This window comes from Brachionichthys hirsutus, chromosome 11, assembly GCF_040956055.1.
Source record: "Brachionichthys hirsutus isolate HB-005 chromosome 11, CSIRO-AGI_Bhir_v1, whole genome shotgun sequence".
Taxonomy (NCBI): Eukaryota; Metazoa; Chordata; class Actinopteri; order Lophiiformes; family Brachionichthyidae; genus Brachionichthys; species Brachionichthys hirsutus.
Genome location: NC_090907.1, coordinates 11,788,098 through 11,805,145, shown reverse-complemented (window position 1 = coordinate 11,805,145; position 17,048 = coordinate 11,788,098). Strand labels below are relative to the sequence as shown.

The window sequence follows — 17,048 nt, the reverse complement described above, 5'->3', positions numbered from 1 at the left end:
GACTATTAGCCACCGCTTGCATTTACGAGCCCCCTTGAACTCAACACTGTGCTGACTTTTCAGGTGTTTAATCAAATTGATTTCATTGAAGGCGCTCACTCCTCCACATACCAGGTGAGGTGGTATTGGAGTAATTTATCATTATCACTCATCCCCAGTACATCCCCAGTTTAAAAAATAAAATGCAATTAGTCGTTCATCAATGCTAATGGAAAATAAATGCCACATAATACATAAAAACTTAAAATGAATCCTTAGAGGACGGGCAGCTTTCTGTTAAAAAATGTTGAGCCTCCCAAAACAAATACAATCGATTGTCAGAAAAGATGGGAGCAAGGATGGAATTTTCCAGTGCATAAGGCGTTACCAGTGGATTTTCTTACTTCATTTGTTTCAGATTTCAGCGCGCGTGCGCACACACACACACACACACACACACACACACACACACAGTGCACCTGCGAGTCCTGCTCTCCAGTGAAATGCTACACAGATGATCAGCGTTGTCAGAAAAAAGTTCTCGCTCCCAGTTTAGCAGCTTGTCTGTCGTGAACGATGGTGACAGCTATTCCCACACCAGCGGAGACGGAGGCATTTCGGAAGGCTGGGCCACTGTGGAACTGTTCAGGAGGAGGTTCGAGTTAACGTCAGAAAACACAAGAGCATGTCAGCTACAGATAACGTCACTGGGTTCACACTACAAATGCATGGAAAATGGCTTCATATATTTAATCCAAGGTGATATATATATATATGTATTCAGAATGTAAGTGAAAAGATGTTAAAAAGTAAATAAAGTTTAAAGTTGTAACTTGTCAATTTCGCTGAATTCTGAAGACATGCTTATTCTGAATTTTAACAGCAACACAACAGATCAGGACAGGAACGCTCAAAAATATCTGCAGCCTCTCTGGTAAAGACGTTTATTTGGTTTAAAAAAAAAAACCGTGTTTGTGACCAACGGTCAGTTCAACAGCCTCGGTATCTATGACGGAATGGAATGCGTTAGTGTCCATGACAGGGTTAATAACTGTACACCTGTGAACGCACCATTACAGCTGAAAGGTATATAAAGGCTTTATGCCGTCGTCAAGTCGGGGTCTTTTGGAGTGATATTTTATGGCACACATAAAATTCAGAATGAGTGTAACATTTATAAAGACACAAGCACTTTACGAATTGAATTGAGGTTAGTAGCAACCCACTATGTAATAACGCCACATTATGTAAGAATGTAATACATTTTCACGTCATTATGTAATGACACCGCATTTTGCAATATGTTGTTACATACAGCACTGGTTATTACAAAATGCAGATGTTGAACTTTTTTTTATGAAGAAAATGTAATAATTGGTGCATTGTCTTAATTTGATGTCTTAATTTGAGAAAAGCATAATAATGTTAGAACAACATTGATTTTAAGTATTATATCATGACTCATAACAGAATTCATTTTAATAACTAGTAAGATGTTTCATTAGTCAAAATGTAACTGTTTATTATAATAATACAGAGCGTGTTTGAAAGTTCAGAGACAAAAAGTGCACTAAACCCTCTGAGCCATGACACACACACATCTGGAATATGTGAAACAAATATTATGTGATTAGAAAGCAGAAAAAAAGACAAAAATAAATCTAGATTAGAAAAAACTTTATTCCACTTCCATTTGTGTTAATGCAGCATATGTCATTTTGCTGGTTTATTACATAATGCACCAAATTATAACATTTCCTTTAACATCTGCATTTTGTAATAACCGGTGCAAAATGTAACAATTACAAAATGTGGCAAACTTTATTACATATTGGGTTCAAGAATGTTGTTAAAAAATGCGGCAAGTTATTACAAAATGCGGTGCTACAAAGTTATAAAGCGATTTGCTCTGCTAAAATAGACATTTCATATACCGTCCTAATTTCACTAGCAAGTAAGTACTTCACTTACTCATACCTGATAAAGCTTTTAAAAGCAGCTGACTGAGGATTAATACAGAGCGGTACTCGACTCCCCTTTTGTTGTTCCAAGATGAACTGATGGATGATTTCTGTGAAGGACAAAACAGAGCAACACAGAATCTGAGTCAACAAACAGCTCCTCTAAATTCAAATGAATAATGCACAATGTAAAGCGTCTTTGGGTGCACAGAAAAGCGCTTTATAAAACAAACGCATTATTATTATTACTTTATCAGATGAGAAGCTTACCCTTCACCTGTCTCACAGAGCTCAGGTTCTTCTCGAACCCATCGTCAAACTTGAGATTGGTGACAGGCTCAAAGTCACTGGTGTAAACACGGCCAGAGGAGATGGTGCAGCAGCATTTGCACATGCAGGTATGGTAACGGAGTCGCCCCTCGTCCAGGTAAGGATGAGTCAGGGCATCCTTGGCTGAAATCCTCTTTGACTAGAGACCAAACACACAAGCTATGTGACGCTAAGAAGATTGAAGTGCTTTTCATCTTGGCCTTAGAACATACGTAAAAAGAAAAAAGGAAACCGATATGAAGCAGGTTTTGGAGTAACTTTAGCCCTTCCAGGCAGTAAGTTAGGGTTGGGTGTCACGCTAAAGAGAATACACCGGCATATAGACGGGGTATCGGGGCTCAAAACGCAGATATGTGGACGACGCTCTGACCCTCTGAGCCAGACATCACCAATGTGAAAGTGAAAGTGAGCTTGTTGCATTTTTCAAAGCTAAATATGTGTTGAAGTTGCTTTGCAGAGCTGATCTCAATTTCTGCCTCATAGCAGATCTGTGAAGAGAGCGAAATCAAAAAGGTCCTTGATTATTTCCCCTTGTACTGTTCATTTGTGTTTGACTAAATGTGTAAATAGTCTTCACTGTCAGAAACAGACCATTGTTGAGCAGGGACACGGTCCACGTGCTACGTAGCACCTATCGGCTATTGCACTCAGTGAATGGGTGCATTTCTATTCGGAAACGCGACGCAGATCTATGCATAGCAGAATGACTCACCGGATCAAACACCAGCATCCTGCAGAGGAGGTGGACAGCTTCATGGGTTGCTTGGCTAGACAGCGTGTAGAGAACAGGAAGGGAAGGCTGCAGACGAAGCAAACATCTCACCAGCTATCCTCCACTATCGCTTTAAAGGTCCCATATTAAACCCTTTTTCCACAAGTTAACGCAGTTCCCAAACACTTGGATGAAATATCTGTGCCAGTCTTTGGTCTAAATAGTAACCAAATGCTGCAGGACAGCGTCCGTCATTTCTGTCTCAAACAGATGCTGCCAGAAACGCTCTAAACCCGGAAGCAAAAGTACGGTCATAGTGAGCACGCTACCATGGTAACCGTGATGGGCGTTTTTAGCACACAAAACAATTTTGCCATTTTTCACCGGAACATTACCACAAAAAATAAACTTCATCCACTCTGCTCTTCTTCTTCGACTCATGCAGGAGACAGAGGGAGCGCTGGACGTGCGAAGCGCGATCAAGTCTCTCCCCACACCCACACCCACACACACACACACACACACACACACACACACACACACACACACACACACACACACACACACACACACACACACACACACACACACACACACACACACACACACACACACACACACACACACACACACACACACACACACACACACACACAGGACGTAATCAAAATATTTTGAATCATGAAGGCTTTATTTTACACTACTCCCTCATGTTCTTGTCACACCAAGCCAAACATCTTACAGATCCGAACTAATAAGAGAGTGTGGTTTCAGCCCGATCTGCCGAGCTGGCAATGAACCCACACACACAGTAACTTCACAGATTTGCGTCTGACAGCAGAAGTTCAGATAATTTAATGACACTGATAAACTGGGTCAGATTTATTATCTTCTTCCATCGTCTTCATCCCTCCCACCCCTTGAGATCTGGTGAAATCATCGGCAACACTGCTCACAAATTTTAAGTCGCCTTGCTTGCTACCATTATAATATGAAGTAGAGTCAACAACAATAATTCTGCCATTAATACATTGATTTCATTGTGACATTATTTGTGTATTTTGGCCTCTTTCCCTGAGTAAATCTAATGCCCTGGCACTGAGGTCATTTCGGCTACGAGAAAATGGATGGATTATTTAATGTTTGAGGGAAGATGACAGATGGAATCATAGTTTCAATGCCCTGACCCATTACGGTGGTACAGTATTGCTCTATTTGAGCAAAGCCCTAAGCTGCACCCATGCTGCCGCAGAGCTCTGTTCACCTGTTTATTCTAACAGAATTAATATTGCTTGTCGCATAAAGTTGAGAAATTTCCATAATAATCAATATTGTGTCTATTATTATAGACAGAGAGCGATGATATGGATCATAGTGTAACAAGTTCCTGTATGACATTAACATTATCAAACTCCAAAATACTCCCACATATGGACAAGCAGGTCCGTCCTGCTGCTGTTTAGATCGTTGTTCTCCTGTTGCTTTGCCTTGCGTCAATGACGAGAAGGGTGGAAATTTTTTATGGCAAAACATTTTGCTTACCTGTTTGTGAGGTCCTCTGAGAATGTGCGCACGAGCGCCTTCACATGCTGTCCTCATGGCATCCATAGAAGGAGTCCCCAACAGGTCAGTGATTAAATCCAGCTGCAGCCAATCAGATGACAGGTGTGAGGTTGCTTTTTGCACTTTAGACTAAGAGCAGTTCGAAAGCCTCTATGAAAGAATTTCCTCTTGGTAGACATCGTGGTTGACGCCGCGGAAACTGTCAGACACTCGACTCGCTCACTCGATTTCCGGTATGTTGTAATCACACAGACAGGCCAATGCGGTGATAAAGTTGAACTGTCGTAAGTCACATAGGTCATAGGTCGACGACTACCTGTATCATCTGACAAAGTGTGCAAAGTGTCCTTTTAATTAGTCAGAGTAATGTTTTTATGTCATTGACTGGTAAACGGGGATCTTATGCACATCCTCCTTCATTTGCTCATACATGCAGGAAATTAATAGAAGGTTGACACAGAGGGTCCACCAGCCAAAGAGCTCAGTCCCACCACAGCAATATAAGTGCTGATGAAAAAATAGCAATGCACCAGTCGCAGGCACAACTGGCTTTTAAACAGAATATGAGATGATGCTATGACTGGCTTAACTAGGAAAAATGTGAGCAATGATATTCTGAGCCACTGAAAGCCCTTTCAATGCCACGCCTCTCCACAGGCAGTCTAACATTTCACTGACGATGGAAAAAACTTGTGGAAATGTTCATTATAAAAACAAAAGGTGCAAAAATACAGGAAGAAGCAGGCGCAGACTCAAAAATAAGTTTCTCACAAAAACATTAGAAATGAAACATAAAACATAAAAAAAAAAGATTCTAATACGACTGCAAATCCCTTATATTGTAACCGATATCTCAAGAGATCGGGGATTACCTGCTGAATGGGATTTTGAGCTTGGAAGAGGATACGTCGCCCCAGAAGTTCAGCAAAGATGCACCCTACAGACCAGATATCAATGGAGTTGCAGTAGTGGCGGCTCCCCATGAGGATCTCAGGAGCTCTGTAGTACTGAGTCACAACTTCCTGAGTCATGTGCCGGGCCTCATCTGACTCCTCCACTCGGGCCAAGCCAAAATCACAGATCTGGAAGGCAGTTATTCATGTGGTAAAACAAGACTCCCTTTTTTTTTTATAATTCACTGTTCATTCATGTTTCTTATTCTAATGTCGCCGATGAGGATGAGAACTTAAAAACAATTAGCTGTATCAAATCTAAACATTAAAATGACAGCACTTGATGCACCAGTGAAATGTCTCGTTTTAGTAATCAAACCATAAAACTAAGCCAGCGAGCTTGCTGCGCATCACTGTGCAAACAGAAGCCAAAAACACCGCATCATGTCGATAGTTGTTCAACCAAACTGTGGCAACGTTCCTGACTGCCATTTTTAAACCCCAATCAAACTGTGAATTTGCCATGTCTGTTGCATTCTTTGCTTTCTGTCTTTTTTCATGTATGGATTTTCATTGTTCTTTATGTAGATGCACAATGTCTGAAGGAGGAGAAGATATCGACTTAAAACTTAAATGAAACGACAGCCGTGTTGGAGGGAAGTCTGGCTGATGATAATCCCGCTGTTGTCTTCAGCACAGATGATGTCACAGGATGGGTAATCTAGATTTATGTGGACCCGTAAACTGCAGGTAACCACCACTACCATCTTTAACCTGTCTATCATCCCCACCATCTACATTGGCACATGCCATAAGGGATCGGTTATGATTTCATTCTTCTGTCCCCCGTGTGATGTTAGAAAGCTCCTCCTTATGAATAAATCCCCTGATTTAGGGAGTAATCAGTTGACCTAAATTACATGTTTTTGGAGGTGGGAGGAATCCGGAGAAATCCCACGCAGACACGGGGAGAATGCCGCTCAAGTAGGATTCAAAACTGGTACGTTCTTGCTGTAAGGCGACAGCACTAACCACTCTGCCACCGTGGTCAAAAAGTCGTGGGTGGACCCACACCTGCTTACAGATGCCCATTTCAATTTGAAATATATAACTTCCTCCTCTCAAACCATGTGTCCTCTCAGTCCAGAATGTGTATGCTGCTGTCTTCAAATGAGTGTTCTTTCGATGTAATGCTGTATCACACATGCGGGAGTCCAGATGATTCAGATTCACCCTTCAAGGAAATACTCTCATGCTTTACTCTAGATCTGATCCCTTATTAACCCTTATTAAAGTAAAGGAGCAGGGGGGGGGGGGGGGGTCGCGCTGAGATGGGTCAGTTCACTTTTCTGCAGAACTGAATCTTTGGCCTGAACCGGATTCAACACGAGCCTGAAGTTTAATCAAACAGTCTGAACAAGAATTCAAAGATCAAACCTTCAAGACTACATACAAGCAGAATTTAAAGACGTCTGTCACTCTGACGTTGTCCTCAGTTTACCATTTAAACCATTTAAGGCATGCAGCATTTTCCACACACCTTGAGCACACAGTTGCTGTTGACCAGGAGGTTGCCAGGTTTGATGTCTCTGTGCAGAATGCTAGCAGAGTGAAGGTACTTCAGTCCTGGAGGTGTTGGCGGTTGAGACAAAAGAATAGAATATCAACGTGGATAATATCACCCTTTTTTACGTGTCACATTTGAAACATACATAATACAGGGCTGACACGCACTCGTGAAACAAAGAGGCTGACATTGTGGGCTGACAATTGCAGGCTGTTGTACGGAGTCAACTCATCGACTGTGTACTTTCATGTTCTATGTACCCGCTGTACGCAAAAATATTTCAAGACAAATTGTGGAGCATTTACAACTATACATTATTTTATATTCTGAAGCTGCTTCGACATCTTATCATGCCCGACTGTGTGTTTGACACAAAAAGAAAAATCAGTTGGCAGCAACATGATGTCTCAAATGAAAGACAATATTCAGTTCACGCCAAAATTAAATCCCAAAATTAAATCCCAAAAACCTTTATGAAGTATTACAACCCAAACCCCCACTTTGGAAGACCAGCAACAACCTCTGAAGTCACATGTCCTATCAGAGGAACAAAACCAAACACTGATGGCTGTGATAACTGAGACGGGTTAGAACAGCGCCACCTCCAGGCTCGAAACGAATAGGTCACCCGAACCAGATCGCTCTGTGTCCAAATGGTCCAAGGCGTTCCCACTTGAGACAAGCTTTCTCCAACCGTGTCATTTATCCTTACTGAGCCGTATATTGCCCCATCATTGTGATCTAAATGGTCCCAGAGGAGGGGAAAGAAAAACTAAAATGTGGCTCTCATCGACCAATTTCAGTGGTGAATGTTAAACGCAGCCATTTTTGTAAAAAGGCTTCTATTACAGGCAAAACCCGAGACGGCATTAGATGTTCACTGCGCAAATTCTCTCCAGCAAAACAAACCTCAAGCTGTGCCTGTCAGCTTGGATGCTGAGAAATCACTGGAATCCGCACCCTTGAGAGACTCAGCTTTGAGATGGCGATCAGAGCATTTTATAATAGTGGCTCGAGACAAAGATGGACGGAAATAAAAGATTACAAAAAACTGTGAAACATAAAAACAAATGGTTTTAATTTGCACTGAAACTCATTCAAATGTCACCATTCTCAGCCCTCTTTACAATTCTGTAAAGACAAGCATCCTCCATCAATTTATTTCAAGCACTTCTGATCGAAATCCCCTCAAAACAATGATCTTAAGTACCCAAGATTATCTCTGGTTTATTTGGCAAGGGAAGAAGCCAAGGGTTAAATTCAAAACTATTTTTATGCAGCCCATATTAGACCCTTAATTAGCATATCAAACCCTCTATAATGTATCATCCCCCAATTCATGCAGCATTGGCTCACAAAAGCCTTTGATGTTATATCAATGCGCTGCAAAATGAATGGACTACAGCCCAATTAGAATCTGGAGTATCTTGAAAGAAGGGTATGTGAGATTAATTGCTACATTAAAAAAATACTTAAATTGTGTTTTTATGACTAGATTCAATCCCAATCAAATGGATCATAGATTTACATCCTGGATTTCCAAAAACATAAAATTGTATTTCCTTAGTGAAATTCATCACATTCATTGTAACGCAACATTAATAAAAGAGACACTATTGGATGACACCCACCAAAAAGCTTCACTTAAGGGGGGTTTGTCTAAAATACCCAAATGCTTCATGGCAAGTGAAAACTCTAAATCTACAGAATACATTAAGGAAAATGGGGGGGGAAAAGAAATTGTAATGTCAAATTGAGATTGTCTTGAGATGTGTAAACTTAAATCAAAGCGCTCATGTCTCTCATTCACGTCTCATTTGACCAACACAAAACATCAACATTCAAATTGACTTGCTCTTGTAATTAATCTGGAAAGTGTTGATTTCCAGGTAAGCCTGCAAATTATCTTGTTCTGTGTTACATAAAAGAATCAACAGCAGGGAAAAAAATGGAAACTGAGATTATTTAATTTTTTAATTTAAATTGCTGCGCAAAATGAAAATAATTCAAAGAAAACTAATTTCCTTTAATTTCATTTTTTTTGTTTCCATTCACGAATTGTGAAGTTTTGGATTTAGTTTGTTTCCAGTATTTATTTATAGGCACATTTTTCGGAATATTTATTCCATTCCTTGATTTTTGTTGTTGTTCGGATTAATAAATTATTACCTGCCTCCTATATGCGATTGTGTGCTTTGAATGTCTCCTGTGTGTATTTAGTCCAGCTGTGTGTATTCTCCTTTTTCAGTATGCCCGTTTCACCTTGTGTTCTTGCGAGATTGTGTTCTGTGTACATATCATGCTCCTTGGACTTTCTGTTTTTTACATATTTTTTTTTACCAGAATATTTTTTGCCTTTTGTTTGTACTTCTAAATGATCTTAGATTAATTAAATTTCCTGCTTTTTTTAAATCACCAAATGTGCATTTTTTGCTTTGTTAAAACCAATAATTCATTACAATTTTCCAACAAATGATAAATACATGTGATTTGATTTTTAATGCAGCAACTGGTCATTTGATATTGTCATTTTAAAAATGTGCTTCTTTGGCTCTGATGCAGCATCTTTTCTGTGGACGCCACCTGCAACACCATCTGACTGGTTACATATCACAAGTAATACCAGATTAACTGCAAAGTAACACATAACTAAGAAACTAATCCATTCCATAGGTTATCAAATAAATATAGAGATCTCAAAAAGGCATAAGTAAAAAAAGTAAGGAATCTCTTAAGTAAGAAGACACAAAATTCTACAATTGCTTTCGTTTTAATTTACCTTTTACTTTTCAGCCGAGAACATATTGACGGAAAACGACAAAGAGAAAACCTACCGCGTAAAATCTGATACAGAAAGACTTTGGCGTGGTCTGTGCTCAGCGGCTGCGGTGACACGATGATCTTATGGAGGTCACTTTGCATCAGTTCGGTCACCACGTAGCTGATCAATGGGAAATAAAGGAAAAACAGATTGCCAAATAGGAATAAAAGAAAGAAATAGGTAGGCAGATTCTTGATCCATGACTAAATAGTAGTGTCATCCACACGCCATAAGTTCATCTCTTCCACACATTTGTTTTATTGTGTCTTTTCTTTTTTCTCTGTATATCACTCGTCTGAGCCGACGCTCCGTCCCTGCATTTATTCCTTATATAACTTGTTTAGACCAACGTCTCCAGCCACACTCGGATTGAATACCTATTTGAATGAGTTTCATTATAACCCTTTCCTCAACGCCGAATTATTCCATTTGATTTTTTTCCTCTGGGTGATCTGGAAAAAATAGGGCATGAATTCAAATAATTAGACTGTATGGTGTTTGGCAGTATTCACATACTTCAGGATTTCTTCCCTCCCCCCTCCCCCCTGCCAGGTATGGTAAGCCCCGCCCAGTAATTTGCCTCTGTCTTTTACCAATGTGTTTTTCTTTTAGTTGCTTTATGCCTGCTCTCATGGTAGTTTGAATACGTTGCATCATTTTGTGTCACGTAGTCGGAGCGAGTGTGACAGAATGAATTCCGTACCCTGTCCCAGAATGCGTCCCAGGATGGCACACCAACGAGAACCTCGCTCATATCGCTCAAATTTCTCTTTGTTTTGTCCTCTGCAATTTCATATCAGTCCATGGAAAATATTAGGGATGCACCGATCGATCGGCGCCGATTTTCTTAAATTTCACAGAGATTTTATCCTGATAAAAGCTGCCACTAATAAATGTAATAATTAAGAATGATCCCAGAACACAGTGAAGGCACGATAGACTCATTCCATCTCTTTTTGGACACCGGTTTATTATGCATGTACAGTAATACCTCGACATACGAGACACGAGCAAACCTGCGAGCAATATTTTGCTTTGAGACACGAGCATAAATTTGAGATACGAGGAAGTTCTAGATCAGTTCAGGTGTTCTCCACCTTCCGTCTCCCGTGTTTCCATTACTGACCTCATTCTGGCTGTATCTGTGAGTTTTCCTTATGAGTGATGGGTCCAAAGAAAGTGTGCGGTGAGGATGGCAGTGAGAAGAAAAGACGATGATGACGATGGAGATGAAGCATGCAGTTATCTATCAGCGTGGCGTCCGTAAGTGATGGGACACGCCAGCATGAGCGGAGTATATCGATGCTATGCACAATCCTCAAACAGAAGGATGCTCTCAAGAACACAAAGCCTTCCAGAGGCAGAACTACCATGTCTAAGTTTATGTAAGAGTACATGTAAAGTACAAGTACTGTATAAAGTGTTACGTACCGTCCAATTCCATCCTCCAGCGCTCTGCTCACCGCTGTTAGTGCAATCGTCTGTCTCAAAGTTAATCTCATAGTAAAACCACATTTTATCTTACAGTAATACTGTATATCATTAGTTACATCGTGTGTGTGTGTGTGTAGCAGTTAAAACGGTTTTTTCCATTGTTATCAGTGTTGATTTGAGTGTTTTTAGACGCCGGAAAGGATTAAATTGTTATTTCATATGGAAAACATTTATTTGAATTACGAGCTCGATCCAGGAACTAATTATACTCGCATGTCCGGGTATTACTGTATATAAATATATATAAAAAAGGATACATTTCTTCAAAGTAGTCAATGTGTGGAGGCTGAAGTATGTCCAGAGCAGAAAGTACCTGGGGAGAGAAGGTGTTTTAATAGACATCAAACATTCATCATTTTACTTCTATTGAAAGCTTAATTTAAGGCCCTGAAGTCCCCAAAATACAACTTTGAGGTTTCTTTCATTCAATGACATTGTGGCTTAAGATGCGAATAAGTTTAGACAAGCCACACCTCTTTCTGGGAGTGGGTGTGGCTTGCAAATGCCATTGCTTTGCCCCACTGTGTGTGTTGGCAGTGCAAACCAGAGAGGAGCTGCAAATATAAAACCATTTTCTGATAGGTGGAACAAGCAAAAGAGAGGATGTGCATTTTCTTTCCTCGTTTATGCTGGTGAAAAAGCATATTTTACATCAAATGTGACCTTTGAAGAGGGACTGTGATGGCTGTTATCTGCGGAAACGAGAACGAGCTGCGTCTTTTACCGAGCATGCACCAGAAAAAACAAAGACACGGCCAAGCTACACATTGCCCGGTCATGCTGTTAACTCACGTGGATTCAAATGTTTTGCTTGCTGCGATTGTTCTACAAGTCTCTCCTGAAGTTATACCATGTTATGCATCCATTCATCTCTCACTCTGGGAATATATTCTTCTTGTGTCAGTGAAAGGGTTCATTTCTTCTTTATTGATGGACTCTTCTCACTTGCACCCGGCTCAGGATCCAGACCCCTTAATAATTGGCATGCAAAGGGATCTGCAGATCTGCCTCCGCAGATGGCTGTGGATTTGACTTTGGCATTGTTACGTATACTTACATTTTCGTGTTTGAAGAAACAGAGCATCTTCAGCTCTCGAAACACCCTCTTACAAGAAACAAGGTTTTGGAAGACATTCGGCATCTTTTTGAGGGCAACTCTCTTTCCATCTCGGGGGTCTGTCACTGACCTGGGTGGGAAAGAGGGACGACATCACACGTTACAGTAGCTCGTCTGAGGAGTTCGTACTTTGGAATTGTTATTTAGGTTGCTACAATAATTTAAATCATTCATTATATATACACCGGTATATAAAGTCCATGATATAATTCAGATAGTCAAACCAGAAGAGAATTTCTGATGATCTTTTTTTAGACCTAAAAATGGTAGTCTTCCAAATTAATGATGAGCAAGCTCATGTGCAAAAGCTTGATAGTTTACAGTTAGTTGGCACTCGATCAGCCAGGATTCACAGAATTGCTGGAGCCTATCCCAGCCTGCTGTGGGCGAGAGGCAGGGTACATCTCGGAAGCATTGCGAGACCATCGCGGGGCCACACACTCAAACACTACAGACAATTTGGAGTAACCAATTAGTTTCTGGAGGTGGGAAACCGGAGAACCCGGAGAAAACCCACGCGGACACGGGGAGAACATACAAACGCCACACAGATAGGATTTAAACCCGGTACCTTCTTGCTGTGAGGCGACAGTCCCTTCAAAATCTTGTGAATCTTCAATCTCAATCTACAGAAGACTCTAGGGCTCATTTAATTATAAACCACCAGCCCACATTCGCCCACAATCTACCTAAGACTCATAGTGGACGGCCATCTGTCTGGACCGGTTGTGTTGAGAAAGGAAAAGCCAGCGTTATAAAGACAGAGAGACATTGACAGAGCGGGGCAAGGACAGGTAGGTGGAGAGTCAAAAACAAAGAGAGCAGAGAGCAGCAGCAGACAAGATAATTCGACATTAAAGGGGGCATATTATGAAAAAAGATCACTTTCCCCATGTTTGTACAGTCATTTGGTGGTTTCGGGTCATTCCCAACCCAAAAACTTCAAATTTAAATCATCCAGTCAATCCTCCGTAGTTTGCATAGATCTGTAATCAAATATTGAATCGTGTCTGGCAGCATTCTTCCCCGTTGTGATGTCACATCAGGGGCGCGTTCACAAGACGTGCATGCACTCTCCCCGTGTCTGCGCTCTACCTGTGGCTCGTGCATGACTCGCCCCATCATTTGCACGGCACTAGAGAGGAGAGCTACCAGCTACCAGTTCCGGAGGACAGAAGAACAGAGTGGAAAAAGTTTATTTCGGTGGTAATATACTGGCGAAAATTTGCCAAAATGTTTTCATGTGTGCTAAATACTTTGAGCCTGACTGCTTTGAGCCTGACTGCTTTGAGCTCTGGGTAACTACCGGTACGTGTTGTAACTTAGTTGCTAGCTGTGCAGGACGAGCAGAAACCACAGAGAGTCTCTTAGTTCAGGAAAGTGAGATATTTGTCTCTGTGTGACGAGAATGTAGATGAGGGAGAACTGTAAAATACCCCCCCCCCCCCCTGCCCCCCCTTCATTGTCTTCCAGTATATGCTGTCGTTCAGTGATAAAGCTGTGGAGCTGTCAGCCTACAGACTTTAGAGAGATTCCAAAAGTCAGTCCAGAAAGACTAATTTGCAATGAGATCTAATAAAATAAGCCCGGGTATAATCAGATAATCAATTATCAGATGCTATTAAAAGGTCATTGGTGACTTTAACTAATGATGAGCTCTGAAACCTGACTGAAAAACCTCAAATAACTTATTACCTTGTAAGAATTCACACAGCTGACTGAGATAAAATAAAATAAAATATAATAAATAAGATGGTGAACACAGATTATCCATGGGCTCAAATTCCTTGGACGTAATGGCAGGCAAAAGTAAAATTATGTCGGTTAGATTAATTATTTAAGCTCTTATGGTTGTGTGCCTATGACCCAGATTTTGTCCCAAATATCAAGATGTGATGATAGATTTTAAAAATGGATCATTAAAGGCCTTATAAATTATTCTACATTCATCCATCAGGAGACATTCCATAATTTGAAATCCTTGCAAGACTGCAAAAAAATGATTTTCACAGATATTTTACTCATTATTTCAATTATAACAAGGCTGCAGAAAAAGAAGAGATAAGAATTGAGAAATAGTCCATGTCCTCAAAATGTTTCAAGATTTAAGAAGACAATCTCTAAAAATGTATAATTGCATCCTTTAGTCATCTCTGAGAGGAAAAAAGAGCAATTTAAGTATTTCAGATGAGCGTTGAGATCAAACACCATGGAACACCTCTGATTCTAAAATACAGCAAACATTTAAATGGTAGAATATCTTCCTTTTTTAAAGTATGTTTCAGCAAAAATATGTAGGAAGTGGCAGTGGATGTTGAGTTTATTGATGCTGATCATTTCCTAAAACACTGTCTTGTTGGCAGGACATTCAATAAAATTTTTACATCATGCCACATCCCACTCAGATGTGATACAGCACACATCAACTTTAAAGGCTGGAATCTCATTGATAAGAGACTGCCACAAGGTCAATTATGTGGCTTTTGTCTTTGTTGTTTTATTAAAATAGCTTATTTTAGGACATTAATTCAGGCATTAGAGCTCATCGCAGTGCAGAGACAGCCCTGGTCAAAGTTTCAAATGGCCTTCTAACTGCACCAGACAACGGACTTGTGTTTGTGCTCCATTTCACACTTCTGACCACCAGATATTATGACAAACACACAAATATTTAATTGGCTTTAAGGGAACGTCATTATGCTGGTTTACATCATATCAATCAGATCAATATCTGTACACGTTTGTACAATGACTTTCTGTGTACAGCAAAGTTAATCACAGTGTTCCTCAAGGTTCAGTGCTCGGACCTCCATTGTTCTCCCTATACAATAATACCTCGAGATACGAGTATAATTCGTTCCTGGACCAAGCTCAATTCAATTCAATTAAACATTTATTCCATTCCAGCCCTAAAAAAAACACCCAAATCAATGCAAATAACAATGGAAAAAACATGTTTTTAAATTGATATATAGACACACACACACACACACACACACAAAATAATGTAATAAATGAAAGATTACTGTAATATAAAATAAAATGTGCTTTTAGTATGAGTTCTTACCTTTGAATTAAACATTTACAACTTGATATTTCTTTAAAATATGAAGTTGGTGGAGGTACCCAACCTCTGGTGTGAATATTAGCAGCAAAAAGCGATGGAATTTAAGCAAATCTTTTTACTTTCTTATGGAGAGCCGTGGAAAATTATCACAGGATTACTGTCAAGACAGAAACCAGAAGAAGAAAAATGTACGAGAAGGTGCTTCCCAGAAGGGCAAGAAGTGAGAGAACACAATTATGCATTTACCATGCATATGGGTTGAACATAATTCTTTACTATTAATCAAGAAACGTTTCGGTCGAGGAACGCAGAGCTCAAAGCCTTTTGTGAAGAGCAACAGAACGTGTACAAACTACAGCCGACCTCATCGTAACCTTCACTGAGCCTTTTCAAATCGGATCTGCTCAGGAAAACAGATGGCAAGGACTAAGATCCTGGGCATCAAGACAAACCCGCCGAGGAAGGCATCTCCTCAAACCAGAAACACATTCTATGAGTGCATTAAACACACACACACACACACACACACACACAGTATACGGTGGAACTCCTTCAAAAAAAGTAAAGGCAATTTATTTTTCTGCCTAATTCTTCCAAAACTCAACATCTAGCAGCTCTTTGATTCAGGCACCACCGTGCGTCTCACACTCGACAAATGCAGAAAATGGCTTTCCAACGTTGGGAATGGATCCATGGGAAGAGCCCAAAGGCACTAATCTCTACAGAAGTTGTTTCATTGCTGAAGGTATTGCTTTTCATGAACTTAAACACATGTAAGCAAAAAGCAGCACTTTCATTTTTACTTATACGAATTAAATTCCATCGGTTTAAAAATCAATCAACTAATTTTGCAGACAATTGGGAAAAAAAGGAGAGAAATAAGTTTCGATAAGTTTCAAAACTACGATTTTTAAATTCCACACTTTGCTTTCGTCAGCCGAGTTTCTGCGTCTGTGGAAAAGTTTTACAAAGTGTGACTTACTGTTGAGGCGCATCCGAGCGACCCCCGCTATAGGACACTTAATCCTTCCCTTAAGCGTACACCTGGCTTAAGGTCACCAAAGCTTGTTCAGGTTAAGAACAACATCCTGCAGTGATCTTACCAGACGACCCCAAACGCTCCGTAGCCGATGGGCCTGTCAGGCTCTATGTCCAGGGGCTGCTGATGGTGCTGCTGATGCTGACCTTTGACCGAAGCGGCAGCTTGGACCTGGGCCGGAGCTGCGGCGGCCGCCGGCCCGGGAGCCTGACCCGGGGCGGGAGATGGGAAGTACGGCTGCTGCTGCTGGCCGGGGTTGAGCATCACCGCAGCAGCAGCGGAGCCCGGGTGCTGCAGGTGATGCTGACCCGCGTGGTGGGGGTGGTGCACGTGGGGCGGCGGAAGGTGCTGCAGGTGGTGATGACCCGTGTGGTGAGCGGCCACTGCTGAGGAGCCCCCGTTATAGGCAGCCATCATGTTGGGAACATCTGTTCAATGACTCTGACAGCAAACAGAGAGATTTGGAGCTTGAACGATGCAGCAGCAGCTACTTTGAATGTGGAGA

General features: G+C 40.9%; 1 protein-coding gene across 1 annotated transcript; it reads right to left on the bottom strand.

The window, feature by feature from the left end:
* Positions 1–420: 420 nt before the first annotated feature.
* Positions 421–16,957, bottom strand: nlk2 (nemo-like kinase, type 2). Its single transcript, XM_068745377.1, has 12 exons — positions 16,828–16,957; positions 16,608–16,689; positions 12,378–12,507; positions 11,578–11,633; positions 9,840–9,946; positions 6,979–7,064; positions 5,418–5,627; positions 4,525–4,626; positions 2,983–3,069; positions 2,211–2,409; positions 1,957–2,050; positions 421–620 (listed from the first exon to the last, which is right to left on the bottom strand). Exons 1-12 carry the CDS (start codon positions 16,955–16,957, stop codon positions 566–568), a joined length of 1,338 nt encoding a protein of 445 aa, XP_068601478.1. The 3' UTR covers positions 421–565.
* Positions 16,958–17,048: the final 91 nt, after the last annotated feature.

Excerpts from the sequence above, each read along its gene's own strand:
- nlk2 (XM_068745377.1), bottom strand. The coding sequence starts at position 16,957 with ATGGCTGCCTATAACGGGGGCTCCTCAGCAGTGGCCGCTCACCACACG. Across the intron at positions 5,628-6,978 it reads ACAGCAACTGTGTGCTCAAG|ATCTGTGATTTTGGCTTGGC; the intron begins GTGTGTGGAAAA and ends ACTGCCTTCCAG. Across the intron at positions 4,627-5,417 it reads CTCAAAATCCCATTCAGCAG|CTGGATTTAATCACTGACCT; the intron begins GTAATCCCCGAT and ends GATTGGCTGCAG.